Source organism: Panthera leo, chromosome B3 (genome assembly GCF_018350215.1).
Source record: "Panthera leo isolate Ple1 chromosome B3, P.leo_Ple1_pat1.1, whole genome shotgun sequence".
Lineage (NCBI taxonomy): Eukaryota > Metazoa > Chordata > Mammalia > Carnivora > Felidae > Panthera > Panthera leo.
The window spans coordinates 46974386-47001539 of record NC_056684.1 but is presented as its reverse complement, the minus strand read 5'-3'; the positions used below and the strand labels follow the sequence as shown (position 1 = coordinate 47001539).

Sequence of the window (27154 nt, the reverse complement as noted above, 5' to 3'; positions counted from 1 at the left end):
ATATTTGCTGTGTACATAGGTTGCCTATCTGGCTTTTGCCCGTATGAGTATATTCCCGACTGAATATTTAGCTCTTCTCAATCCATGAGTCAGTGGATGAGGTTGACTCTTTCCACTGCTTAGCATTTGTTGATGATTGTGTGGTTTTCCAAAGACCATCATTATCTCTCCCCTGAATTAGATTGCCATTCTGTTGAGTTGGTAGACACACATAGGTTATGATCATTGACATTGTTTTGGTGGGAACTGGGTATAATCGAGGCTCAGAAACAGAACTTGTATCTCTGCGCTCATTTAGATGTTTTGATGTTGGCTATAATACTATCATAACCTGTATTTTTGGCATAGTTTTGACATTTATTTCCTTATAAGCGTTGGTTTATAGGAACAGCCACAAATAAATGATACATAATTTAGAATGATGCAAAAAAAAACCCATAAAAAAATAAAGGTATCCTGTCAACCTTTAATTTTCATTTTCTACCACTTTCCCCCTAAGGGCCTGTGTCTTTTCTTCATCCCCTGTCTTGGAGTTAAAGTTTCTGGCTGCCTGTAAGTGTCAGCTGTCAGGTGTTTACTCACCCCCTTCCTTGTTTGGTTTTGGAGTAATTGCCCAGGAGGGATTTTAGTTCTTGCTCTTTAGAACTTAGAGTCTCTTCCCCATGACTTGGCAGCGATGGAGAGCAGAGAGCTTGTGGCCACCCAGGATAGGCATACTCATGGATTCATTTTTCACATGGGCAGAGGGAAATCTCTTCTCTTCTCCCCACACAACCATCTCTCTGTCTCTGTTTGGACCTTTTCTCCCAAACAGGCCTCGGGTCTGTTCCTTAGCACCTATTTCCCTTTTTATCCAATGACCTCTATCTTTTTTTTTTTTTTTTTTTTTTTTAATTTTTTTTAACGTTTATTTATTTTTGAGACAGAGAGAGACAGAGCATGAATGGGGGAGGGGCAGAGAGAGAGGGAGACACAGAATCAGAAGCAGGATCCAGGCTCTGAGCCATCAGCCCAGAGCCCGACGCAGGCCTTGAACTCGCGGACCGTGAGATCATGACCTGAGCTGAAGTCGGACGCTTAACCAACTGAGCCACCCAGGCGCCCCTCCAATGACCTCTATCTTAAAAAACCACCACATTTGTGGGATTAGACTGCTTCTCGTGGTGCTGCCTTCTTCAGAGGGCTGAGTTACAAAGACAAGGTGCATTAGAATGAGGCTTTGAAAATGGGTGTATTTGTCACTGAAGCATTAAAACATCATAAAATGAAATCTTGAAATGGACAGGTGGTGGAAACATTTTCCGCACACCTTAATGACTATTTTTCTGCATTTTCTGTTTGCCTTCCTATCCATTGAGAATTTTCATCTGCCCTTCTGTAATTTAGGGACAGTTATAGTGCCCCTGCAGCTTTGATACCTGCTTTTATTTTATTTTTTTAATTTTCTTATTGTTTTTTTATTTTTGAGAGAGAGACAGAGAGCAAGCAGGGAAGGGCAGAGAGAGAGAGGGAGTCATAGAATATGAAGCAGGCTCTGAGCTGTCAGGACAGAGCCTGATGTGGGGCTTGAACTCTCAGACCACGAGATCATGACTGAGCTGTAGTTGGCTGCCCAACCAACTGAGCCACCCAGGTGCCCCAATACCTGCTTTTAGAAGTTCATTTTTCAGAACCACTTTTCCTTATTATACTCTATAGTCTTCATAGTTCATCTTTTAAGGAGATAAACCGTAATATGTTTCATCATCCTTCTATATTTATTGTTTCTCTTTTTATTTTCAATTACGTAAAAATGTATTGAACATTTTTCACATGTATCCTTTTACTACTTTAAAAAAATTTCCTAAGGGTAAGCTTCCAGAAATGATGTCGTTGAACAGTTTATGGCTTTCAATAAAAATGTAGCTTTACAAACAAATTTAAATAGAAGACTGCCATGAATCCTATGATTCTTGTATGGACACTTTATTGATTCTAAAAAAGGAAGGTGTTAGCTGTTGGGAAGTCTTTTAAGTTGCTCAATTTGTTCACTAACTGAAACCTATAATTGTTGTTCTTTTTATCTGGTATGCTGTATCCTTTTAGGTTCATGTTAGCACATTTGACTTTGCTTTATTCTGTATCTGTCCCTTTCTTCTACTAAAATTTTTTTTAATGTTTTTTATTTTTGAGAGAGAGGAGTGATGTGCGTGCATTAGTGGGGGGGGGGGGGGTGCAGAGAGAGAGGGAGACACAGCATCCTAAGCAGGCTCCAGGCTTCAAGCTCAAGCTGTCAGCACAGAGCCTGATGTGGATTTCGAACTCGCTAGCTGTGAGATCATGACCTGAGCGAAACTTGGATGTTCAACCAACTGAACCACCCAGATGCCTCTGTCCCTTTCTTCTAGCCGGCTAATTCAAAGACATGTTGGCTTTGCTTCCTCCCCCATTTCTTGCCTAGCACAGCACTAAGCAACAGAGCAAAGGAATAAATTTCAGTTTTTAAATCTTTTTAGAATTGTCACCTTTTTAAGAAAAGGGGATAATTCTGAATTGAGCCACGTGCTTCTTTGCCTCTTTAAGCACAGTGTACTTAGAGTGTATATTAATGAATATGATTTAATTAATCAAATAGTTTAGTGACTTATTTACAGTGGTAACTAGGATAAGCATATGAACCTCAGTTTTGGTGATGTGTTTTCAGGTTGGTAATGAGAGACACAGAAAGGAAACAGAGCACATCTGCTCTTACAGATGTTCCCAGTGTTGCTGGCTTTCTCATTATTTGCCTCTTCCTGTAACGGGAGGACTGTTATCTGCTGTCTTTCTGCAGGATTAGTTGGGGTACAGTTAGCTTCTCTGTGCCAAAGTGGGTTTCTCCTCTGGAAATTCATCCTCACTGTTTTAATCAAGTTCCTATTACTTGTCACCAACATTTAAAACCTGATCTATGGTTTCTATACCACTAATAAAATAGACCCTGTCTCTTTGTCATGTTCAATTTATTCTTCATATCTTAATAAAAAGTGGCTTGGGCGAATCCAATAACAGATTATAGTTATGGCCAAGTTTTCCATGGCATTTAGCTTAGAAGAGGCTCTTAAACACAATGCACCTTAAACACTTCTGCTTTTAAATGTTTTAAAAAGTTTGAAGGCTTTTTATTTTGTGAGGCTTGCCACAATCCATAAGATTTTTAATGAAATCTCTTCTAATACTTCACATTTTGTTAAATAATACTGGGCACCAATACAAAATCAGTAAAGCAACATTAGGAGAGAATAAAATGGCTAAAAAGAAGATAGAAAGAAATAGTAAAAAATACAATTTGCTTAGGATAAGCCATATAACTGACCAAAAATAAGATGACTTTGTTATTCTTAAACAATTGATTGTTCTGAACTTTGTAAAAAAAATTCAGGTTACAAAAATGATTATGGGACAAGTTTTCAGCCACTTCTTTGTCTGTGAATGCATTTCCCTCTATTCTGGGGGAAAGGGGTGAACGTGAGACCTCTCTCTAAGTGCATGACAGTGGAGTTTTCTAATTACCAACCATCATCTTTGATGGGAGCCTACAGTGCTGACAGATGGGCCTCACTCCAATAGAATCTGGTAATGTTTTATCCTTGGCATTTGCCAAGAGCAAGTACTTGAAATACTCTGGTATTGAAATTATATTGATCCGAGGATAGACTGTGCTCAGAAATGAGGTCTCTAAATAGTTCTAAACTTGCAGGATATTACTGAATTATTACACACATTTTAATCAAAAAGTACTAAAAAATAATCATGGTTTTCATCAGCTGTGATGTGCTTTCTAGGCTGTTCTTCTGAGAACAAAATTTACATAATTCCTATCAGCTACAGTTTTGATACAAAACCCTTACGTATCCTTTCAGTGAGTGTGGGCCAGCGATGGGGACCCCTGCTGAACTTCTGGGAAACATTTATACAGAAGAGATCAGCATTTTTCTCAGGTTGACCTGGAATACCTGTCAATAGGTGGTGTGTGGAGTGAGGCTTTCTATGGAAAGTAAGTGGCTGCTGTGGATATTCTGGAATGTCTGCTTTCCAGATAGCCACTTGCTGCTGCCAACAGCTAGGTCCCAGAGTGGGCTTCTCTTTTTCTTTCAGCTTTTTTTCTTTTCTGGTTCTGGGCATGTCTGTTTTCTTTTTTAATTTTTGTTAATGTTTGTTTATTTTTGAGAGAAATAGAGACAGAGCGTGAGTTGGTGTTGGGGGCAGAGAGAAAGGGAGACACAGAATCCAAAGCAGGCTCCAGGCTCTGAGCTTGTCAGCACACAGCCCGACACTGGGCTTCGACTCATGAACCGTGAGATCATGACCAGAGCTAAAGTCGGATACCTAACCGACTGAGCCACCCGGGTGCCCCAGGGAATGTGTCTTTTCTTTAAAGAGGTGGACTTCCTTACAGGCACTTCCAGCCATACCCAGTGTTCTATTCTATTTGCAGCTGAGAGACTGAGCACAGGGTAATTGCTCCTCAGCCCCTCTTGAGTGTGTAGATTTGTGGTCAGGCTTGCAGAGGCTGTGTGATTAAGAGAAGGGGTATTGGTATCCAGTCTGTGTTCTAATCTTCCACCTCTAAGCTGTGTGAATGTAAGCATGTTAGTGTCTCAAAGCTTCAGGGTTTGGTTTTTTTTTTTTTTTTTTCCATCTATGAATAAGAATAATATTAATCGCCTTGAATATTCTCTCTTAGGATTTTTGGAAATCTTACCACAGTTCCTGTTATATACTATGTACCAAGCACAATCACATCTGTCGCCTCTCCCTGCTCACATACATTCATACTCACTAGGCTTTTATCTCCTGGATACTTTGTTATCTGCACCTAGCCTGAATGCATATGAAGTTTGAAAGTGCTGATTCTGATTGGGCAAAGCTTTCCTTTGTTTTCTGATTGGTATCTCTAGAGAGGCATGGTCACCTCTGCTGGGTATTTACTTACGTTTTGAAATTTATGTACTTTTTCTGCTCTCTTTGGCTTGATATAACTGGAAATGAGGATACCGAGGCGATGGGGTAAAGTTTCTGAAATCTCTCGTGGTTTTTTGGCCTCTACCCTGGAAAACCTCAAGTGCTGCTAAGTGATAGGGTGAGGTGTAATCTGATTGGATTTGTACAACACAGGCCACTTAAGCAAAGCCACGACCGCAGATAATGGCGCGTCGGTGTAAAATGGACCATAAAAACCTAGGTTCTTGACATGCATTGGTGGCAGGGCACACCAGGCAACGCAAAGACCAGATACATCCTGGGAAAGATAAGTGTGGGAAGAGGAACTGCCTTATCATCAAAACAATTGAGAAATGTGTGAGAGTAAGAGGAGGAAGCGGAGTTAGAACCACAATGTCTGTTAGAGGCTGGCAGAAAGCCCAGGAAGACCTGATGGGGTGGCCAGTCACAGCCGTGATGGTGGGGGGGTCTCTGATACCCCTTAAGAAGGGGCTGGCAGCATTGGCACCAGGATGTCCCCTTTGGTGCGTGTCAGGATGGGGTATATTTTCATAAGATTTGCATATGTGTTCTGTGCTTGGTGCTTTGGAAGAACCAGAATTGCCTTATTTACCTGGATGAATTTCTTGACCTTTCTTCTGAGCTTGTCAGTGCCTGCTAGCGAAATTTTTGAAGGGCTAAGTCTTGGTCTGTGCCATGTGGCTCTACCCTGGGACTGGTTCAGTGCATGTGCATGTCCCAGAGAAAAGGCTAAGAGATTCCATCGTCAGTCATATTTTCATCCCCTCATCAACGACATACTTCTTGAATGGAAAGTCGTTTATCATCGCCAAGGCCTCAGCTCCACAGGTGGCAGCCATTCCTCTGATTCCCCAGGAATTCCAAGAGAACAGGATGTGTATTTACTCAGAAGCCACCAGTGAAAAAATAGACCAGTTTAGAATTCTTACATCTCCAGACTTCTGCCGTGCTGCATGTGTGAATTTATTTCTACTCAGAACAGACACATTCCCAATATCATTGATGTGTGCACCAAAAATACAGTCAGATCTATATCCTTCTTTCAAGGGGCTGACAGTCTAACAGGGGAGGAAAAAAAATAATCTCTGTGGACTGCAAGGTAAAAGCATTAAGTGCTCTGAGACACACCGCTAGAGTGAGATGGGTATCAGGAAGGGGATTCAAGGAAGACTTCTTGCAGGAGATCCTGCTCTGAGTCTTCAGGGATTTTCTGAAAGGCAGAGGCAGGTGGGATTGAGAGGGAAGAAGGGCGCTTGAGACAGAGGATCACGTCATAGGGGCCACAGGTGAGCAACTGGATGCAGTGACTAGCTGGGTGGCAGGAGAGCCTAAACCAGGGAGGCGACGGAAAGGATCTCTAGGATGTTACAGAGCTAACATTTTGGTTGTGAAGGACAAGGACAAGAGAGGTCAAGGATGCTTCTAAGCTCCCAAGCAGGTGGTGCCATTTAGAAGAATAATGAACAAAGGAGGAGGAAAGGAAGGAACATGATGAATTCGCTGAAAAATATAAACCTACTGAATCTTAGGTGCCCGTGGGACATCCAGATGGATGTGTCTGGCAGGTCACTGGAAGTGCAGGTCTGAACTCAGATAAGAGTTGGGAGGTAAAGGTTTGAGAGTTACTTACTTAGAATGAATAGTTGGGGAAAAAAAAACCCAACCGATGAGCTTGCCAAAAAAGAATAAAGAATGCGAAGTTGCATTCTTGGGGATCATCTTAGCTTTTGGGAAGAGGGAGAGAAAAGCCAGGGAAGATTGTCATAGAAAAAGCAGCCTGAGGGAAGAAAACAGGCAAGTACTGTCTTTGAACTGCAGGGCAAAAGAGAATTTTAAAGAGAGGTTGGGAGGATCAAAGAAGGGTTGGTGGAGAAAAGTGAGGACCGGGGAGAAGCCTGGACTTGTTGACTGAGAGGTCACTATGACCTTGGAGGGGACAGTCTTAGTACAGTAGGATCCAAGGCCATGTAGCAAGAGATTAAAGAGTGACTAAGTGGTCAAGAAGCACAGTGGACAGAAATTACACTTTATAAAAATTTAGTGGCAAAGCTTGTTGTTGTTGTTGTTGTTGTTGTTGCTTTTTGACCCAGTGGATTCTTGTGCCCTGAGGGAAAGAATACAGACTCAAGGAAAGAGAAAAGAACAATGTGACAGAGAAACAGATCACCGATGGAGGAAAGGCCTGGAGCAGGCTGGCGAGGGGCAGCTCGTGGTGTGGGAAGTGGCTGCGGATGGGAGGGGGCTGGGTGTGCGGAGAAGAGCCGGGGTGGGGGTGCTGCCGAGGCACCCGCGTCCGGGTCCCGCCAGTGTGACGTGGGGGCGTCTGCAGGAGAGGAGTGTCCTGAACTTGAGGATCGCCGAGTAGGTCTGAGACAAAGATGGTGAAGTAGAAGGAATGCGAACTTTTGGCAGGACACGCTTGGGTTTAGGTAATGCGATTTGTAGTGGAACGTGTTGCCCCAGTTTTGTGACTTTTCTCAGGAACTCTTGGCAGTGAATGAGGAGAAAATGGGAGTGTGTGCCTTGCCCAAGTGCGACAGGAGACTGGGCAGAGCCCTCCCAGTACCAGGGCTGTGAACGAAGGGTTTGACCACACGCAGGGCCCCAGGGGGGGCGTGAAGTTAAGTGAGCCCACACAGTGGACACGTCCCCCAGTGAAACAACAGCACACGTGAGCCCTTTGTGAGGGCAACAGACCATTCATTGCACAGAAAGGAGGTGAGATGGAAAAGACACACCTGCCCCCTCAAAGCAATGAAAATGAAATCAGTTTCCCTTTTTCTCCTTCAAATCGAATCTCAAAACGAAGGCAAACAAATCTAGGGGAATGATGGCGTCAGAGGAGTGAAAGGGATGAGGAGGAGATGGTCTAAACTGGTGTGTACTATGGTGAGGAGAGAGTCAGAGGACAGGTTGAGAGGATGGCCATTCGTCTGGGCCACCCAACTGGAGGGGACACATAGGGCCGTTCAGCAGAGATGTTTAATCCTCACCTCCCTGTTCACGCTTCCGTCTCTAGGAACTCTTACAGGCAAAACAGGATCTTCAGGATCTGCTCATCGCCAAAGAGGAGCAGGAAGACCTCTTGAGAAAGCGGGAGCGTGAACTCACCGCCCTGAAGGGCGCCCTGAAGGAAGAGGTTTCCAGCCACGACCTGGAGATGGACAAACTGAAGGAGCAGTACGATGCCGAGCTGCAGGCCCTGAGGGAGAGTGTAGAAGAGGCCACCAAGGTGAGTCTGCTGAGCCAGGTCTGGTCAGACTCCAGGGCATGTTGGCCCGGGGCAAGAGAGTGAGGGTGTGGCGCGGGGGACAGATGAAGGGGTGAGACCGCCTTGCTCACGCCTGTGCTAGTTGTTTTTCTTTTCACTACAGAGTGAAACTCAGTTTCATCAGATTGTGGAAATAGAGCTTGATCACGAATAATGAGCTCAGCCCTGTTGCTGTTGACCATTTTGAGTCTATAAATTTAAAAATTGTTAAGGACATGGATATTGCTTTTATTTGAGGTGAGATTTGGAGGCCCGTGAGGGAACCGAGCCCCTTGCAGAGCACACAGCGGGGCCCCTCCAGGTATGCCTAAGAGTTGGAGGCCGAGGGCATTGGGTGGCTTTGCGACAGGATTGCAGACCAGACCCAGATTTCTGGAATCCTGACCCCTGCCCCTGCCTTAGCCTGTTCCTTTTGACTTGTGAAGCCTTTTGTTAAATGGTTTGGGTTCTTTTCTTAGCAGAGTTCCACCAGGGCTAATTGGCTGAATTGCCCAGACCCTTGTGAGATAATTTTTCTCTTAATTGAATTCTTGGCTCCTACAACATAGGTTGTAAATTATGTTGAGGTCTTCTGGTGCAGGCTTCATCTTGGCTGTTGAAGAAGAGAAAAAGCAACGTTTTGAAGGGGAAAATGCTTTGAAATATCATGCCATCTTTAGGGAATGAGGGGAATTACAGAGTATAAAGTTTTTTAGAGTCTCTGCAATGCACAGGTTAAAGAGGATGAGGAAAGAACTCTTGATACTGTTGGTTTATTCTGTGATGATTATGGCGACAGCTTTGAGCTTGTAGGCCCCCCCCTCCCCTAAGCTCCATAGTGATTCACTGATTTTCAATTATGGCATGGTAATTGCAAATGACAAGAAGTGAAAGATGGTTTTGTTTGTTATAACAATAAAAGGTCTGGGAAATAGTGTGTTTGGGGTTGTTATAACTGAGATAGTTTTTAAAGAGCTTCTCATTGATTTGCCTTAGGTTTTTTTTTTTTTTTTTGGAGATTAGGTTTAGTTTGAAGGAGAAAATGGAAACTGATTTAATTTTCGTTGCTTTGAGGGGATGTGTCTGTTCCATCTGATTTTCTTTCTGCGCAGCAGCCTGGTGTCCTTTTTCTTAGCTTTTCTGTGCTGTTGTTTCGTGGGGGATGTGCTAGTAGGCTACTGAGTAAGAGGATTCTCCTTTGAACCCACATGTCTTTATCACGTTCAGACCTTTCATCAAAGCTCGAGTTAATATGTTTATTCATTGAAGGGTAGTCGAGGATGGTGTTTCGGGCATATGTATAGTGATCTGAATATAAGGAAAGTTAAATTTGTGCCATGCATCAGATGCAGGATATGGTATTAGAAGCTTGTAGGTCCTCTCACAGATAGTGCAAGTGGGGAAGGGAAACATGGTAGGTGAAAGAGGACATTTTTGTTGTAGGACATCAAGATCATCTGTAGAGACATAGTCTGTTGCATTTTGACTCTTTCAGAGGTCAGTATTGTATGTTAATGTACAGCATTTTAAAAAATGTTTTATTTTTCAGTGAGGACAAGTGGGGGAGGGGCACAGAGACAGGGGAACAGATGATCTGAAGCAGGCTGTATGATGATAGCAGAGAGCCCGATGTGGGGCTTGAATTTATGAACTGCGAGATCATGACCTGAGCTGAAGTTGGATGCTCAACTGACTGAGCCACCCAGGTGCCCCAAGTACAGCATTTTAATTATGCCAATTTAAGAAAGATAACTTGGTTGACCCATATGGGTTTGTGAAAGAAATAACAAGTGAGTTAACCAAGACATGTATCATTGGCAGAGAATGTAGGGTTTCTAAGCAGCAGGAAACTAACCAAAAAGGGATGCACCTCAGCATCCAAAGGGGTGTGTGCCAGCAAGGTTCTTTGTCCCAAGGTCATATTCTACAGTGCTCTCAGAATCTTCCCCTGAAAGGACAAATCTGATCATGTCAGCCTGTGCTTAAAGGCTCTCTTGGCTCCCCATTGCTACATTTAAGTTCCAAGTTGTTATCGTGGTAGGTGATAGAAGCCCTTTTTCTACCTAACCCCGTTTCCAGAAAACTCCATGTTCTCTTAGTCCTTTCACCTTTCTGTACATGTGAGCTGACCTCCGTCCACTTTTCTGCCAGACTACCCCCTTGAGAATCCTTCAAGACCCTCCCCAAATTTCCTCTCACCTGTGATGGTGACTGGATACTTCCACTCCCCTTTGTGGGGTTAATTACACCTTTCTTAGGGTTTCTTTTGCTCCCTAGTTATTCATCTTCTGTAGTTTCTATGATACCATGTTGTAACTCATCGTGTCTGCGACTTCGTTAGACTCTAAGCTTCTTAAAGAAGCACAGGGGACATTTTTATCCCTCCTTTTTCTTCCTGGAGTAGGAGTGGAAAACTTAAGTACCTTAGGGCCCAGGCAAGGACAAGAATGAGTGGACTTCTGGGTGTGTTGTTGGGGGGACAGTAGGACACGGTGGAGACTGTGGCAAACTAGTAAGTGTGCCCTTTGCCGTAGAGTTCGTTCCTTCTTTACTGCTGTTGAAAATTGTTAGTAAAGGAATCCTGCCCCATGTTGTCATCTCTCAATTTTTTTTTTTTTTTAAAGAATTCGGATATCTGGATGTTGATGTGAGATCTTCCGACTTTTAAATTAGCAAGAGAAGAATGATATCGATCAAACTCAGCTCATCTGCAGGCTGCCATCGTGTGACCTTTGTCTCTAGAGTTTAGCACAGTGTCTGGCACACAGTTATATCTGCGTAATCTGATGAGTGAAAGGAAGTAGACGACAAATTCCCCTCATAACTGGGTTTTCAGTCCCTGTTGTGTAGTTACTCTTGGCTTTTCTGCGATGGTGATGGAGGACGTCTTTTAGGAAACTCTGTTACTCTGAATTTCTGTACGTTGCCTTTACGTTTCCCTGCAGTTTCCTAAAGGGCATCATGATTGCATTTTTGTCTCTTGTTTAGCTTGTGCTTCTGAAGGTGGTTGCTGAACAAATGTGACTGAATCATATCTAATGGAAAAAATAAAGTCAGTTTAGCAGACAGATGCTGCCTTTTTGTTACATTATTTACATGTGAGTATTCTATAATAGAATTTTAAGGTTATTCTATTAACTACTTGGAGGAGAGTGAATTAAATATAATTTTCTAAAGTTTATTTTATTTATTTTGTAAGAGAGGGAGGGAGGGGCAGATAGAGAGAGAATCTCAAGTGGGCCGTGTGCTGTCAGATCAGAGCCTGACACAGGCCTCGATCGCAAGAACTGTGAGATCATGACCTGAACTGAAATAGAGTCAGACACTTAAGTGACTTAAATACAACATTTTAATTTGGTATCTTGTTTCTTAAATGTGTGCATTAGCATTTAGCCTTTTGCTGTCCCAGAGGAAGGACTTATCCACCACTGTGACTAAAAACTGACATTTCTTTGAGGAACTGCATTGCATTAAAAAGTTTATTTCCTTGGTAAGTCTTAGGAGGCAGCCCAACTTCCTGCCATCAGTTTTTCTAATTTTTGTCACTGCCCCAGGGCCCAAAACCCCTAAAGTGCTATTTTATTGTTGTCAAATAACAAATATTTCATCCTGGCCTGAGCTTGAGTGCAAAAAGTTTTAAATTACTAGAACATTTGGTGAAAACCACCAAGTTGTATTAAGAACATTTTACAGGCATTCCAGATAGACACTCTGCAAGAGTGGTCTTGATAGACCCAAGCAGCTACACCTTTAAGAACAGAATGATTGCTTACCAGATGAGAATTCATGAGTGCTCGTTTTTTGTTTTTTTGTTTTTAATTCTTTAAAATTAATTAATTTTGAGAGCAAGAGAGAGAGCATCAGCAGGGGAGAGGCAGAGAGAGAGAATCCCAAGCAGGCCCTGCACATTAGCCTGGAGCCTGATGCGGGGCTTGAACCCGCAAACCGTGAGATGATGACCTGAGCCCTGAGTGCTGTGGTTTTGTGGTGTTTCCTTGTGCAGCAAAATGAAGTGTACCTTCCCCTCCAAGCAGTGGTGGTTTGGGTCATTAGGGGAGCTACTTGAGTTCCCTTCCCATTGAGAAATGGAACTTGACGTCTGTTAGAAAAGGGGGTTATTTCTATCAAACATTCTTCCAAAGGACCCTTAAGGACTTTGACACTGTATTTCATAGCTACTTCTTTGTGCTATGTCCTTTTATACTCTTTCTGGTTTTGAAAGCGAAATGTTCTGTCTCTTCTTGGGTTTGTGGCAGTTGCTAGAATCTAAGTGAGGAAATGGACAGTCAGTGAGGATGTGAATGACCGCTGTCTGGTGGAAAAATGAAGCCGATAGCTCCTCTTTTTCATCCGTACCCCTTTCCATCTTCAACTCCTCGTGCAAAAGACAGGTGCAAACAGTTTAGTGTTTTCAGATTTCTAGCTCCTCCAAGGAGTTCCCTGGTTGCTTCTTGGACCTTACAGTTTCTAGGGACTGGTGAATGCTGGAAATCTTGTTCTAGTTTTTTTCTTCTCTTTCATACTCAAGACTGTCATCATTTTCCACTAGGCATCCCCAGTGTGTGGCATTTAATAGGTGTTCAATACATGGTTTTGGAGGACAGGAATAGACAAAAGAGAGATGGCCTTTGAGTCCTGACAGTCCTAAGGCATATTAGATTATTTTAGGGTCTAATTTATGAATTTAAATTGTTTCTTGTGAAAATGACCAGATCTTGTCTGTTGAGAGCAGTTTCATAATGTTGATCTTCGAAGGACTGATTTGTGTCTAAAAGATATAGGTATTTTGAGGGTGTTCAAAGAGCCACTTTTACTTTTGTATTGTGTAACATGACTTCTGGGCCATTAGGCCACCTCAAGGCCTCAACACACAGCAGTTAAGCAACAAATATGTCTTAGATGAGTGGATGAGGGGAAGTGGAAGGAGAATGGAGATATGTGAGAGACTCTTGCCATCTTTCACGTCTCCATTTGTATTATATGTAAATACAACATTTATAAGTTTACTTACTGAACCATTGTCAAGTGCAAGGTATGGTGAAAGTTACGAAGATAAATCAGAGAAGTGTACCTTCCAGAAGATTGGAGGGGAGAGAAGTAATACTGAAGCTGACTACAGAGTGGGAAAGAGTAAATGTCCCAAGGGAAGTGTGGCTAAGTGCTGTGGGAGGTGGCTCGCGCTGGGGGCAGGGGTGATGTGAAGGGGAAGCGAGCGGTGTTTGAGGCCGAGGACATGGGTGGTGCTGGGTCCAGCATATTCAGCATCTTGTAGGTAGGGAAGTGAGATGTGGGTCTGGGCTGGAGCCTTGTAGAGCAATAGAAGATAGGATGGTTACAGATTAACAGAGACTTTTGAGAGGCAGAGACCCAGGTCCAACACATGGACCGTGTTTGGATCCCAGTTCAAACAAATGAACTGCAAAAAACAAAATATATTTGAAATGATTGGGGACACTTAAACATCATCTGTATATTTAGTGATATTAAGAAATAGAGTATGCAAAAGTGTTAGGAGTGATGATAGTGTTATTTTTAAAAGTTTATCATCTATTTGTTTATTTTGAGAGAGAGAGAGAGAGAGGGAGAGAGGACACCAGTAGGGGAAGGGCAGAGAGAGAGAGAGAGAGAGAGAGAGAGAGAGAGAGAGAGAACCCCAAGCAGGCTTTCCACTCAGTGTAGAGCCTGATGTGGGGCTCAGTCCCACAGACCATGAGATAAAACTTGAGCCAAAATCAAGAGTCAGACACCCATCCGACTGAACCACCCAGCTGCCCCAATAGCTGACCCATTTTTAAGAGTCTTTTATTAAAAAAAAAAAAAAAAATTAAGTTTATTTATTTTGAGAGAGAGAGCATGAGCAGGGTAGGGGCAGGTAGAGAGTGGAGAGAGAGAATCCCAAGCAGGCTCTGCACTGTCAGTGCAGAGAGCCTAATGCCGGGCTTGAACTCATGAACCATAATATCACGACCTGAGCTGAAACCAAGAGTTGGACACTTAACCAACTGAGCCACCCAGGCACCTCAAGAGTCTTTTACATTTTAAAGAAACTTACTGAAGTATTTATAGGTGAAATGGTAGGCTATCTAGAATTTGCTTTAAAATAATCCAGTTGGGGGAGAAAGTGATTGGGGGTGTGGATAAAACCAGATTAACCATGTGTTGGTAAGTATTAAAGCTGCATGATGGATAAGTGAGCGTTCATTATGCTACACACTCTACATTTGCTAATGTTTAAAATTTTTCATGATAATTTTTTTTAAGAACAGAAAAAGACAAGGTAGATAAGGTGAGGTGAAGAGGGATATGAGGACTCATTAAATATCGTAATGCTGTGATACATGAGTGGTTTTTCATTGGTGAGGGAGCACTTGATGTTTGTCACAGAGACCTAATAGGGACATGCTTGCATAGCAGGGACATGCTTTCATAGCGGTGACCTGCAGGTAGGGGAGTTAGCAGTTGGAAGAAAGGTTAGAAATAGGAGGATGGAGCTGCGGGGTCAAGGAGGCAGTGGCCAGGAGAGGCAAGACTGGCAGGAGAGTCCCCACATGAGTGCCATGATTGGGGTGAGGGACAAAGAAGAGATAGGGCTAAGCCCAAGGTATTGCCTCAGGTGCTGAGGCCTTGCCGGGGATGGGGAAGTTCCAGGTGGGGCTTCTGGGGGAAGGCGGTTGGTAAGAGGCAGGGCGGCCCTGTTGGGTGGGGTGGTGAGCCAGTCCACGAGGGTGGAGGCCACTCCTGGAGGGTCGTGATGGCTCCAAGACAAGAAAACAGGAGCATAGGGTAGAAGAGCGGGAGGACGCAGGCTCAGAGACAGGATGAGAAGCGGCCAAGTCTAGTAACAGGAAAGCAAGTTGGAAGAGTGTTGCATTTGGCTTAATGGATGATGTATTTGAGAAACTTCTAGAAGCAGCTTGTTTTTGCATTACACACACACATATATATATACACACACACACACACACATATACATATATATGTATATATACATACAAGTCTCTGTGCTTTCGTCTTGTTTTGCTCTGTATGGTGTAAATTCTTTCTAACACATTTTATATCCTATAACGCTTCTATAAATTGTATTCAAATTCAGAATGGTGAAGCTTTCTTTCCCCCTCAAAAGTGTCCTCAAATTATCGCTCTATGTTTATGTTTCACCGAACAATTTGGAAATGTCACTCATCTTATAAAAATGGAGATGTGCTTCAGTGCCCCTTTCTTGTGTCACTTCTAGATTTTCCCTCTCTCTTTCCTACTGATCTGTGACTGGTTCCTTTAAAAGCAAAAGGTCACCAGAGGGTCAGATGGTAAAATCAGTGCTAATCTCAAGATCAATGGAATTGCCTCCCCTAAAGATAGGGCTAATTCAGTGAAAAATCTCATTTCTGTTTTCTCCACGGGAGCGAGGGTAGTGAGGGAACCTGGAAAAAATCCTTATTTCCCCAGCTTTCTAATTTCACATAATCGGCTTACCCTGGATGACGGCTGTTGAGAACGGGGGACATGGCAGGGTGGTAGGCAGGTGCTCAGGTAAAGGGAAGTATCTCTTTTCCACCGACTCAAGTGCGCCCAGAGTGGCACAGAAGTTTCCATCGGCAAAAGTAAAATGCAAAGATTCAAGGTTAAACAAGGTCCCCTACATTTTTTTCTCGCTAGTTTTTTTTTTCCCCCTCCAGAAATGACTCTTTTAATAATCTCATTGCTCTTTTGCATTCTGTATTGATTAAAAAGTAGCTAAATAGGAGGCATGGTGTGGTGTCCTAGGATGTTTGTTTTGGACCCACTATTTAAGCCCTAGACATGCCCCCTCCCTGCTGGGACTCTGATCCCAGTTGCATGGGTCCTGATAACGCCTCTTAGGGAGCCGTGGTGAACATAAACAGGACATCTCTGTACTTGCCTCCTGGTGCTTTCACTCAGCTGCCAAATTGACTTGCTGTGGTTTGTAGAAGAAAGAGTAAGAGTCTCACACACAGCCATTCCTTTTTCATCAAATGTTTGAGTGTGTTTGACCAGTGCTGGACACTGAGGATACAAAGGTGGGCACGCCATGGAGTTTCTAGCTTTAAAGATCTTTTATTAGTCCTGGAAAGACATGCAAATAAGAGGATGATAAAGTTATGGTGCTGTGGTTGAGGCACACGCAGGGTGGGAGATCAGGAAAGGCTGACCGCTTTTCCTTAGATGGCAAAATACAGGAGAGAAAGAGCATGTCCCTTCTGTACCTTGACACCCTGAGTGTCTTTTACATACCAAATACTTAAGATTTAGAAACGAAAAAGATACTTGTTTTCCTAGGACCGCTCTAGGAGTTTCTGGACTTTAGCACCCCTTGAACCTACTGTCATTGTACTAGACTCCTTTTAGTAAACTCAGAGTTAACAGTTGGAAATCCTGGACAGTTTAAATACCCTAAGTGCAAGGCAAAGAAAGAATGTTGACCTGGGAGATGAGTTAAAATAGATTTCATTTATTTGAAGAGCCAATTAGGTTCCACTTACAGTTAAGATTTCCAGAGGGTAGGACCCCATAAAATAAAATATTTACAGGGAGGACCTCTGCTTTTCCCAGTTCGGACCGCAGCATTAACAGAGCTCTCATTTGGGTCTGCTGTCCTGAGTGGCTTTGGCTGCTGCTGTTCTGCGGAGAGCATCATGGTGTAGGAGGGTGAACTGATGCCGAATCACATTAAGAAGATTATTCACATGGGATAGGTAGGACATTGGCCAGGTTTTAATGATTGGACCGTGTAGCTTCATGAGTGTGGTTGAACAGGAGGGCCTTTTCCTGCAGCTCCAAAGGGAGGGGTGGGGAAAGGAAAGCTTTCAGGACACCCAGAGCATTCCGATGACCCAGAAAATCATAGCGAATTCACATTCAGTGTGAAGAGAAATGGGGAGGGAAGGAAAAACTCTTGTCCTGGCCTCAGGAAGAGCAACAGAACAGCCTGGTCTACAAACCATGCTGTCCCTGCCTTGCCTGACACAGGCTTTGAGTCGGTTGGGAGGAGAGAGGAGAGCTTCCATCTGTTTCCCATCTGTACTGAGGAATGACCAGAGGGTGAGGCTTAAATGATTCAGGAGATTTGACGTTAGCATCAATTCCTAACCACTGGGAATGGGTTGCTGATACAGTTTGTGGAATCTCCATCAATAACTACTTCGCTCATAGTCATTAGTTAATTAAGCAACTATCTACGGAGCATTCCATTTATGCCAGGCACTGTCTATGCTGGGTTGTGGAAAGAAAATGGACAAAATGGGGGAGACAGACCTTATTCAGTTAATCACATGTATAGATGTGTAATTCAGTTGTGATAAGCGCTTTGAAATAGAGAAGGGGGGATGCTTCCTTGAGGAAAATGATGGACATCTGAAGGATGAATAAGAATTAGTTATATTAAAGAAAAAACTCAAAGAATATTCCAGGAGGAGGATAGAGCATGTGCAAAGGGCTTGGTGGCAGGAGGGAGCGTGGTCTATGCAAGATGTGGAGTGAAGGCCAGTGATGTTGGGCTGTGCAGGGTAAGGGGAAGTCTGGTGTGAGAGGAAGTAAAGAGGAAAGCGGGGACTGGCTCTTGCAGGCTTGTGCGCCTGGGGGGTTTTGTTCTTTTTCCTAAGAGCCATGGAAATCATGAAAGACTTTTAAAAAATGTATTTATTTATTTTTGAGGGCGGGGGGGTGGCGGGCAGAGAGAGAATCCCAAGCAGGCTCCACACTGTCCGCACAGAACCAGCATGGGACTTGAACTCATGAACTGTGAGATCACATCCTGAGCTGAAACCAAGAGTCAGATGTTTAACCGACTGGGCCACTGAGGCTCCCCATGAGAGACTTTAAGTGTGCGTATGTGTATGGGGGGGGGGGGGGCGGGGTGGTGGTGCGGAGGGAGCCAGAGGCAGAGAAAGACACGCGCACAGAGACACAAGCAAATTATCTCTATAGAAAAGTCTGCTCTGGTCTTTACAAGTGAGATGGAATGCCCTGGATAGTTTGTTCATGCTGCCACTTAAGATGGAAGCACAGACTGTCTGAGGTCTTGTTAGCAATCCAATTCCATTTTTAATGGTATTATTACCTGCCCCTCTCTCTGCTGAAGGGCAGAAAGGGAAGGGAGTAGGGTCACGGAGGGCCCCATTTTGTTGGCGAGGTTTTTGCTCTTTGCCAAGTGCTGGTTGCCTAAATTTGTAAACTGTGCTGAGGAACAAGTGGATGAGGGTAAATAGGGACCAAGGATGAAGGGGAAAGTTTACTATGTTGGTGGTGAGGTTTGTAGGAGGAATGTTTCATTTGTTTCTTGTCTAATATGGTTGTTCTAATGTCTCAATGCTGGAAATGTATGCATTTACAGAAGTAGTGAGAATAACCAAGTGGAGTGCTTGTCTGTCTCCCTGAATGGAATGAGTGTTCTGAGATCTCTGAACCATCCATGGGCACCACCCAGAGGTCAGGTGTGTGAGCAGGGCAGGGGTAGTAGTCACTCACTGAGGGCCAGTAACCAGACACATGTCCAGGTGTGGCTACAGTCAGCCCACAGAACTGGGCCGTGTAATGAGAGAGGCCTATTTTAAATAGCCAGGCACCATCACAGCCAGTGGAACATTGCAAATAGTTAAATCGTTGACATCTGAAAGGGAAAACCACTTTAATTTTATTACCAGAAATCCTGCTTAATCTGTGTTATACTCTCTCAGGTCCTCTATACTCTCTCTGACCCTCTAAACTCTGCCTGATGAATATTTGTCTAAAGACTTGCCAAGATCATTAAGTAGATTTCTACTTGGTGGAAAAATTTGGCACTATTATTTGATCACGTGAAGCAGAAAATGGAACATGTCATGAGCTCTAAGTCCATTAGATAAGAAGCAGTGTGGAAACAGAAACATGTACAACGTTGGGGTGCCTGGATGGCTTAGTTGGTTAAGCGTCTGACTTTGGCTCAGGTCATGATCTCGTGGTTCGTGAGTTCGAGCCCCGCCTCGGGCTCTGTGCTTACAGCTTGGAGCCTGGAGCCTGCTTCGGATTCTATGTCTCCCCCCCCCCTCTGTCCCTCCCCTGCTCACACTCCATATCTCTCTGTCAAAAATAAATAAATGTAAAAAAAAAATTAAAAAAGAAAAAGGAATATGTACAATGTCAAGGCAAATGAGGATAGGTAAGGCAATTGTAGTAGTCAGCCTCTGAAATGGCCCCCAGTGATCTATGCTTCCTGATATTCTTGATGCTTTATGGTCCTTTCTCATGTTGAATAGGGCTAATGTGGGTGACCCGGAGGAAATGGTAGAGTATGACTTCCAAGGCTGGGTCACTGTAGCTTCTTCCTTGCTTCCTCTTGAATCACTTGCTCTGGGGGAAGCCAGCTGTTGTGAGGGCCTACGGGCAGCCTGTGGAAAGTCTCTTGTGGTGAGGGACCTAGGCCTCCTGTCAACAGTTATGTGACCACCCCATCTTGTAACTGGATCCTCTGGCCCCACTCAAGTCTTCAGATGACCGCAGTCATGGCTGGCATGTTAACTACAGTTTCATCAGAGACCCTGAGCCAGAACTACCCAACTAAGTCACTCTTACCTTCAGAAACTCTGAGATAATTAATGGTTAGTGTTATTTGAGGCTGCTAACTTTGGGGACAAGTTGGAATGCAGTAATAAATAACTAATATTGCAGTTTGACTAAGCCATGTCTTCTATGTCTCATTTCTTGATAACTGCTGACTCCAGCAGAACTACAGCATCCTCCCACACGCTGGTCTAATTTTTGTTTTGCTGGGCTGTTCGTGTTAGGTGATACGTCATTCTCTTCATCTTGAAGGATGGACCGTCTTATTCTTTGTATCTCTGATAGCTTGCAGAGTGCTCAATAAGTAGGCTCCGTGTAAACGAATCAGAATGTACAAAGGCGAAACAGAGTAACAGCTTAAGGAGAAGTCAGGGTTCTAAATCTGGCTCTGCTATGGACTTTATAGAAGTTTCCTGGTCCTTGTTTTTTATTGCCTTTATTGTAAATGGATACCATTTGTATTAATAAAAACAAACGATAAATGAATACATATGCATATATGCTTGTGTACATGTAGACAATCTCAGGAAGGATGCAAAGCCATAAATGGTGATTGCCTTTGGGGACAAGTAGGGAGATGGGGTGAGAGAAAAGCTCTTTAAAAATAGCATATAAAACCTTTCAGACCATTTGAGTTTATCCCACGTACAATGAAGTGGGATACCGATCTGTGCCTCTCCTATGTGGGCCAAGAGGAACCCTTGGGTTCAGTGATGAATGTTCACTTTTTGTCACTGGGGTCTCTGTCTCTGCCTTGTTCCTTCCCTTCCATCTGCTGCCTGGTCTGTGGCTTCTGTGCCCTTGCTATCAGTTCTGTTGGCTCATCTCCTTTCCCGTGGACACTGCCCTACTTCAGGCCTTGTTATCTTTAGCCTGGGTGATTTCAGCAGTACTCTTCCTGTTTCCGGGATTTGGCCCTTCCACACCACACCCCCCTGCTGCAGGTGGGCCAATTGACAACTGCCCCTCTCCCATCCCCCATGGCTTTCCTCCATTACAGAGTCCTGCACATGCTGCCTCTCTCCTGCCTTTCAACCCCGGTCCTCACTGTTGTCCATGATGAACCCAGCACCAGAGACACTAAACAGAAATTTTTTTTCCATCCCCACTCCATGCTTTCTGCCTCTGGGTCTTTGCTATGCAGTCTCCTTTAATCTGGAAGCCGGTGTGGCACAGTAGACATAGGAGATGGTGCTTCCTGGCAGGGAGATCCTTTTTTGGAGTCTTGTATGTTATTTTGTAGAGTGATATTGCACATGATTTTTTCAGAAAAAATTCAATTTCTATGCACCAACCACCAAAATACCCTCAATTTTTCTCCTTTTCCAAATCCTTGTAACTCCTTCCCCCTTTGGGAGGTAATCTGTGTTGGTGGTTCTTAACTAGGAGTGATTCTGCCCACTTGCCCTGGGGGACATTTGACAATGTCTGGAAATGTTTTTAGTTGTCACAACTGGGGCAGGGCTACTGGCATCCAGTGGGTAGAGGCCAAGGATGCTGTTAAATATGCTGTAATGCACAGGACAGCCCTCTTACCCCTAACATGTGTTGCTGTTGAGAAAGTGGAATCTATGTATATATGTGTGTGTGTATACATACGTGTGTGTGTGCATGCGTGCATGTGTGTATATCTTCTTTTCCTTTTACACAGATGACTGCTGTGTGACTTAAGCGTAGTTGGTGAGCAGTGACTGAATACTTTGGCAAACCACATCTGTAATCCCCAGAATCCTCTTCTCTCAGTTGGGAAAATAATACTAACAGAGCCTGTCTCCCAGAATTGTACATATTCTGGCCTCAGTTTGTCTTTTCTGACTTGCTTTCCTGTGTCCTCCTCCTGGACTTTTCCTGTGTCCCCCTGCCATCTTTCCTCTGTCTCTGTTCATGTTAGCTGTCTGTCTCCAATGTCCTTCCCACCACTGCACCCCTGTCTCTGCCAGTAAGAACCCTGCCTCAGGACTGAGCTCACATGCCCTCTTCATATGGTCCAGCGGCTGCTGGCCCTTGTCTTTGAGATCCCCAGAGCCTTTGCCCCTCCTAGAGCATTTACTGTTTTGCTTTGACAATAGCTGTTTATTCACTCAGCTCGTGGAGCATCGTGTGAAGTGATGGCATCCAGCATTTAAAGCAGAAACACAGAAAGGATCACTTTGCTTCGAGTAGGCGGGCCAGGAAATGGAATTCCTTAAGAGGGAATGAGGTGTGGTTGAGTCTTGGGAGCAGTGAGAGTTAGTGAGGTGACTTAAGAGTGGGAAAGGGCATTCCAGATGGAGGGAACTTCATAAGCTGCAGCATGGGACATTTTTGGGTTCTCTCCTGAGACTTCAGTGTAGCCATTTTCCTTGTATCCTCCAAAGTCTTACCCTAGGCAGTTAATAGATTGGTGTGTGTGTTCATGTATTTATCCAACAAATATTTTTGAGTGCTTTCTGTATTTGAGGTGCTAAACAGACATAAATGGATTTAGGCATATTGTTGGTGGCAGATGGATGGCAATAGACAACCGTTAGAATAGTAGATGGCCTTTACAGTGATTAGATGTGGTTTAGCGAGTTTTGAACTACAGATTAAGTCATGTGACGTGTGGTGGCCACATGTTAAGATTCTGGAAATGTGTGTGAGCACAAGTCAGAGGCAGATATAATGGAAAACTCTGCCTGCCCCAGTGGTCACCAGGGAACAGAACTTGTTTGAGCCAGCATTGTTAGGTTGGTTTCATGAGAGACAAAATCAAGGGCAAGGTGTTCGTTCCACAGGGTGATTGCAGTAGATTTTGCAGTAATGAATAAGGTAATGTTGTTTTGTCAGTGGTGAGTAGGAGTTGGGTGGGAGAAGGAACAGGGGAGAGATCAGTTCCTTTCCTAGGAAATTCCAAAGTCGCGATGGGCCTTATCCTTGGGGACTTAAAGACGAAGGGGAAAATATGGCCAAGTGCACATATTTCTCCTTTTAACACTTCTCTTCATTTTCTTTCTTTTTGTTTTATTTGTTAAATTTCTGCACATGTTTCTCAAGTGTGTGGTCCAGAGAGAAGAAATACTGGCTGTCTCTGGATTTAGGAAAACTCTGAGTCCACTTATAGTTAGAAAAAAGGGCTGGATGTGCTTCAGAGACTTTTTGGAACAAGACTGGGGATAAAGTCAAGCAAATAAATGACAGAGCCCAGAAGAGGTGGCATTGAGATGGATCTGAAAGTATTCGGGCAGACGTGGCATGGAAGGATGTGAAAACTTTCTGTCTTTTCCATCCTTGAATTGCCCAAGAGCCTAAAGATGTCTGTTCTGCACCAGGGAAAGTGTTGGCTAGACAACTGTGCAGGGAAGGCTCCGATGCCTGCACAGTTACTTGGAAGGCACTGAATTCTTCATGGTTTTGGAGCAAGAGCCTGGGCATTAAGAAGCTCTGGAAAATAGGCACTGGGGTCATCCTACAGAGTCTGTATGGGGAAGTCTTTTAAGCCAGTTTGGTTTATAAATATGATTGTGAACTTGAGTCCAGCACATGCCAAGCCCAAAGGAACAGCATGCTGTTTGAACCCCACACACTTTCTGATCTGTAGGGAGGGTCCCTTCTGCCTGGTCGGGCATTTTTCTTCCATGTCTATCAGCCTGTCACCTTGTGTGAGAAGAAGATTCCCACTGCCTCTTTGGTACTTGGTTTCTGAGACTCCAGGATGCCAGGCACCTCCCCTACCCGCTTGGCTTCCTTCTACCCATCCTGTTATGACCAGTTTCCCTTACAGCCCCAACCCGCTGCCCTTTCCCGTATCTGTCTTAGTGACCCTTCAAGGCAATAGCAGACACGTGTGCTATGTACCGTGAACTTCCCGCTGCTGAACTGGGGAGAAAACGTGGCTGGCAGGTGGTGAGCTCTGTGGCTGGTTCGGGCCCTGTGGAGAACCAGGGTTAATAATTTACTCTACCTCTGTGCAGCCACTGTTGTTGACCTTGACAAAACTCTGGTGGAAATTAGTCAGAGCCTGGCCTGGCATTTAAGTAACAGGATAATAAGACACAGGAAAACTTTTTGTTGAGAGGGGAATCCTGTCTCCGCGTTTACAGTTGACATTCATATGCCTCAGTCCTGTTTGCATTCAGTAGTGGACGACTGTTTGCTCACCATATTCATAGTGTACATGAGATAAAGATGTCATTCCAGGTCAGGGGCATGGCTTTATGTGAGCCACTCATCCTGGTAGAGAACAAAAGCCATATTGAGGGAGAAGCCCTGTTAGGAGAGACAGTCCAACATGTGGGCTTGGTGGGTAAGACAGGTGAAGACGCTCCACCCCACCCCACCCCACCCCACCCCACCCCACCCCACCCTACCCTACACGCACGCTTTATTTGAAATTCATAGCCCCTTTTCTCGAGCAGGTCTGAATCTTCTACCGCCGGTGCTTGGAGAAGGTTAAACTGAGTAAACTTGCTAGTGTAAAGTCAACAGCACTGCCAGCTTCTAGAGGCCCTTTATTCAGGGATGGGGGAGCTCTCATTGTAGAATTTGCTCTCTCTCTTCCCTGCCATAAAACCAACGTCGGGGCAAAAAAGAGAGCTGGATTAAAAGTTCTAGTTAACTCTTGGGTAAGCCTAGGTTGCCAGCAAATAAGCAGTGATCCGAAGGTAGACTCGCTTGTCAGGGAGTTGTCTGAATGATTGTGTGTTAGGTGCACGGTAGGGCCGTGCTGTTCTTGTTCTGCTCTCTAGAAGTATGAATGCACTTATTTACCTTTCAAGAGCTGCAAAGCACTGTAGAAGGCCAGCTGCCCTTCCCCCTCTCCCAGACCTCTAGGAAGGTGCCATGACTTGTTTAGAGATGGCTCCAGCATATAGTTTTTGGTTCCCTGGACAATGCTTTTTCTAGCACGCTGGCCAGCACTTTCATGCAGCCAACAAATACATACTCTGTAAATACACATGTACTTGTGGGGAAGGCAGCTGGGCCAAGATGAGACTGTGTGGAGGATGGGGACCGAATAACACAGCAAGCCAGGAAAAAGGAGAGGCGGAGGAGGAAGGATGGGAGGGAGCTAAAAGGGAGAGGGCTGGGGACTGGGCCCAGCTCCCGGCTACAGAGAAAATTCGCATTAGAAACAGGCAAGAGGGACAATCCTAGTTGGAAGTGTGATGGGCATGGTGAGGTGTAGCAGAGGCAGAAGAGAGAAGGGATGGCAGGGGCAGGATGATCAGGTGGGAGGTGGTGTGGATAGGCAGTGGAGAAGCTGGGAGCAACAGGAGATGAAAGACAGGAGTCAGGACTTTGAGCCCAAGATCAGATGGTAAAGGGAGGAAGGATGACTCTGAGAGAACCAAGAGGAGGGTGGAGAATGGAGCATAAAGCCATGAGCTCTGTTTCAGTGGGTGGGATTTCTGCCCTGGAAGTATCACCACACATTTATCCTAGATAAAGTGTCACCCAAGATGGGTAATCTCTGCCTTCTAATTCTAAGGACTCTCTGTCCATAGCCTTGAGCATAGGTATGAAAATATGCACTGGATTTGATGTTTAAAAGAGGGTTTTTATTTGAGGAAAATAGGACTGAAGTCCAATAAGTTGTAGCTTTAGTCTCTTTTGGTGTCTGGGCAGGAGTTTGAAGAGACACCCTTGGAAAGACGTCTAAAGAACTTAAGTGACTCAGGTCCCATCCTTGAGAATGATATGAGAAATATTTCCTTTTTAAAAATTTATACTTCAGCTGAGAATTTATACAGCCTTTCAAAGAGGAGGTGGACACATTCTTGGTTCCCAGTGATCTGCCTGTGAGCTTGCAACATTTACTTGGTGGGTCTTGTGTTCCTACCAGTTGGCTTGGGGCCATCTCCCTTCTTGGTAAAACCAACTTTGATATGTCATTGGAGATTTTCTCTTTACTCCAAATCATTCCTTGATGACCAGTACTAGAATAGCCTCCCCTTTGTATCTAGACATTATCAGATCAGCCAATAGTATCTTACTAGTTTTAAATTTTTTTGGAGGGGTGGATTCCTTGGGATTTTCTACATCAACAACCACGTAATCTGCCAATAAGGATAGTTTTATTTCTTCCTTTTCAATTTGTGTGCTTTTTAATTCTTTTTCCTGCCTTACTGTGCTGGCTAGAAGTTCCAGTCCTCTGCTGAGTAAAAGTGGTGAGGGTGGATATCTTGCCTTATTCTTGATCTTAGGGGGAAAGCATTCAGTCTTTCACCATTAAATATAATGTTAGTTATAGGTCTTTTGTAGATGATCTTCATCAACGTTAGGATGTTCCCTTCTAGTTGGAGTTTTCTGGGAGTTTTTCTTTTTGTTTGTGTTTTTATGAATGGGTGTTGAATTTTGTCAAATGTTTTTTCTGCATCACTGATAGGATCATGTGCTTTTTGTGCCAATTTTCAAACATAAAACCAGTCTTGCATCCCTAAAATAAATTCCACGTGGTCTTCGTGCTTAATTCTTTTTATATAATGCTGAATTCTGCTTGCTAATATTTTGTTTAGGATTTTTGTGTCTATATTTATGAAGGATATTGGTCTATAGTTTTGGGGGTTTTTTTTTGGTGTGTCTTGTTTTGGTACTATCTTTGGTTTTGGTTTTGGGGTAATATTGACCTCACCAAGTAAATTGAGAGTATTTCTTCCTCTTCTATTTTCTGGAAGAGATTGTATAGAGTTCATGTTTATTCTTCTTTAAACATTTGGTAGAATTCTCCAGTGAAACCATCTAGCCCTGGAGATTTCATTTTGACAGTTTTTAAATTATGAATTCAGTTTCCTTAGTAGGTATGGGACTGTTAAATGAACTGTTTCATATTGGGTAATCTGTGGTAGTTTATGCTTTTTGAAGAAATGGTTCATTTCATCTAAGTTGTCAAGTTCATTTGTGTAGAGTTGTTTGTGGTATTCCTGTATTATCATTTGATGCTTGCAGGGTCTGTAGCAGTACTCTCTTTTGTTCTTGATATTGGTAACGTGTGCGTGTGCGTGTGTGTGTGTCTGTCTGTGATTTTTACCAGAGGTTTGTCAATCCTATTGCTCCTTTAAAAGGATCAGCTTTTTGTTTCATTTATTTTTTTTCTGTTCTTATGTTTTATGTTTCATTGATTTCTGCTTTATCTTTGTTATTTCCTTCCTTCTGTTTACTTTGAGTTTGTTAATGCTCTTCCTTTTCTAGGTTCTTGAGGTGGCTGCTTACATTATTGAATTCAGACCTTTCCTCTTTTTAAATGTGAATATTTAGTGTTATTCCCCTTCACCGATTTAGTGAATATTTAGTGAAATATTTAGTGAATATTTAGTGAAATATTTAGTGAATTTCCCCTTCACCGATTTAGCTGTGTGCCATAAATTTTAACATGTTGTATTTTAATTTTCATTCAGGTCAGTGTAT

At 43.7% G+C, this 27154-nt stretch overlaps 1 protein-coding gene across 5 annotated transcripts in view; it reads left to right on the top strand.

The window, feature by feature from the left end:
• Positions 1-27154, top strand: part of CGNL1 (cingulin like 1) — a 157439-nt gene that overhangs the window by 67435 nt on the left and 62850 nt on the right. For all 5 annotated transcript variants that reach the window (XM_042941917.1, XM_042941920.1, XM_042941916.1 and 2 more), the window contains one exon: positions 8003-8215. In XM_042941917.1, the coding sequence (XP_042797851.1) occupies positions 8003-8215 (213 nt within the window). The remainder of the gene's footprint in view (positions 1-8002; positions 8216-27154) is intronic.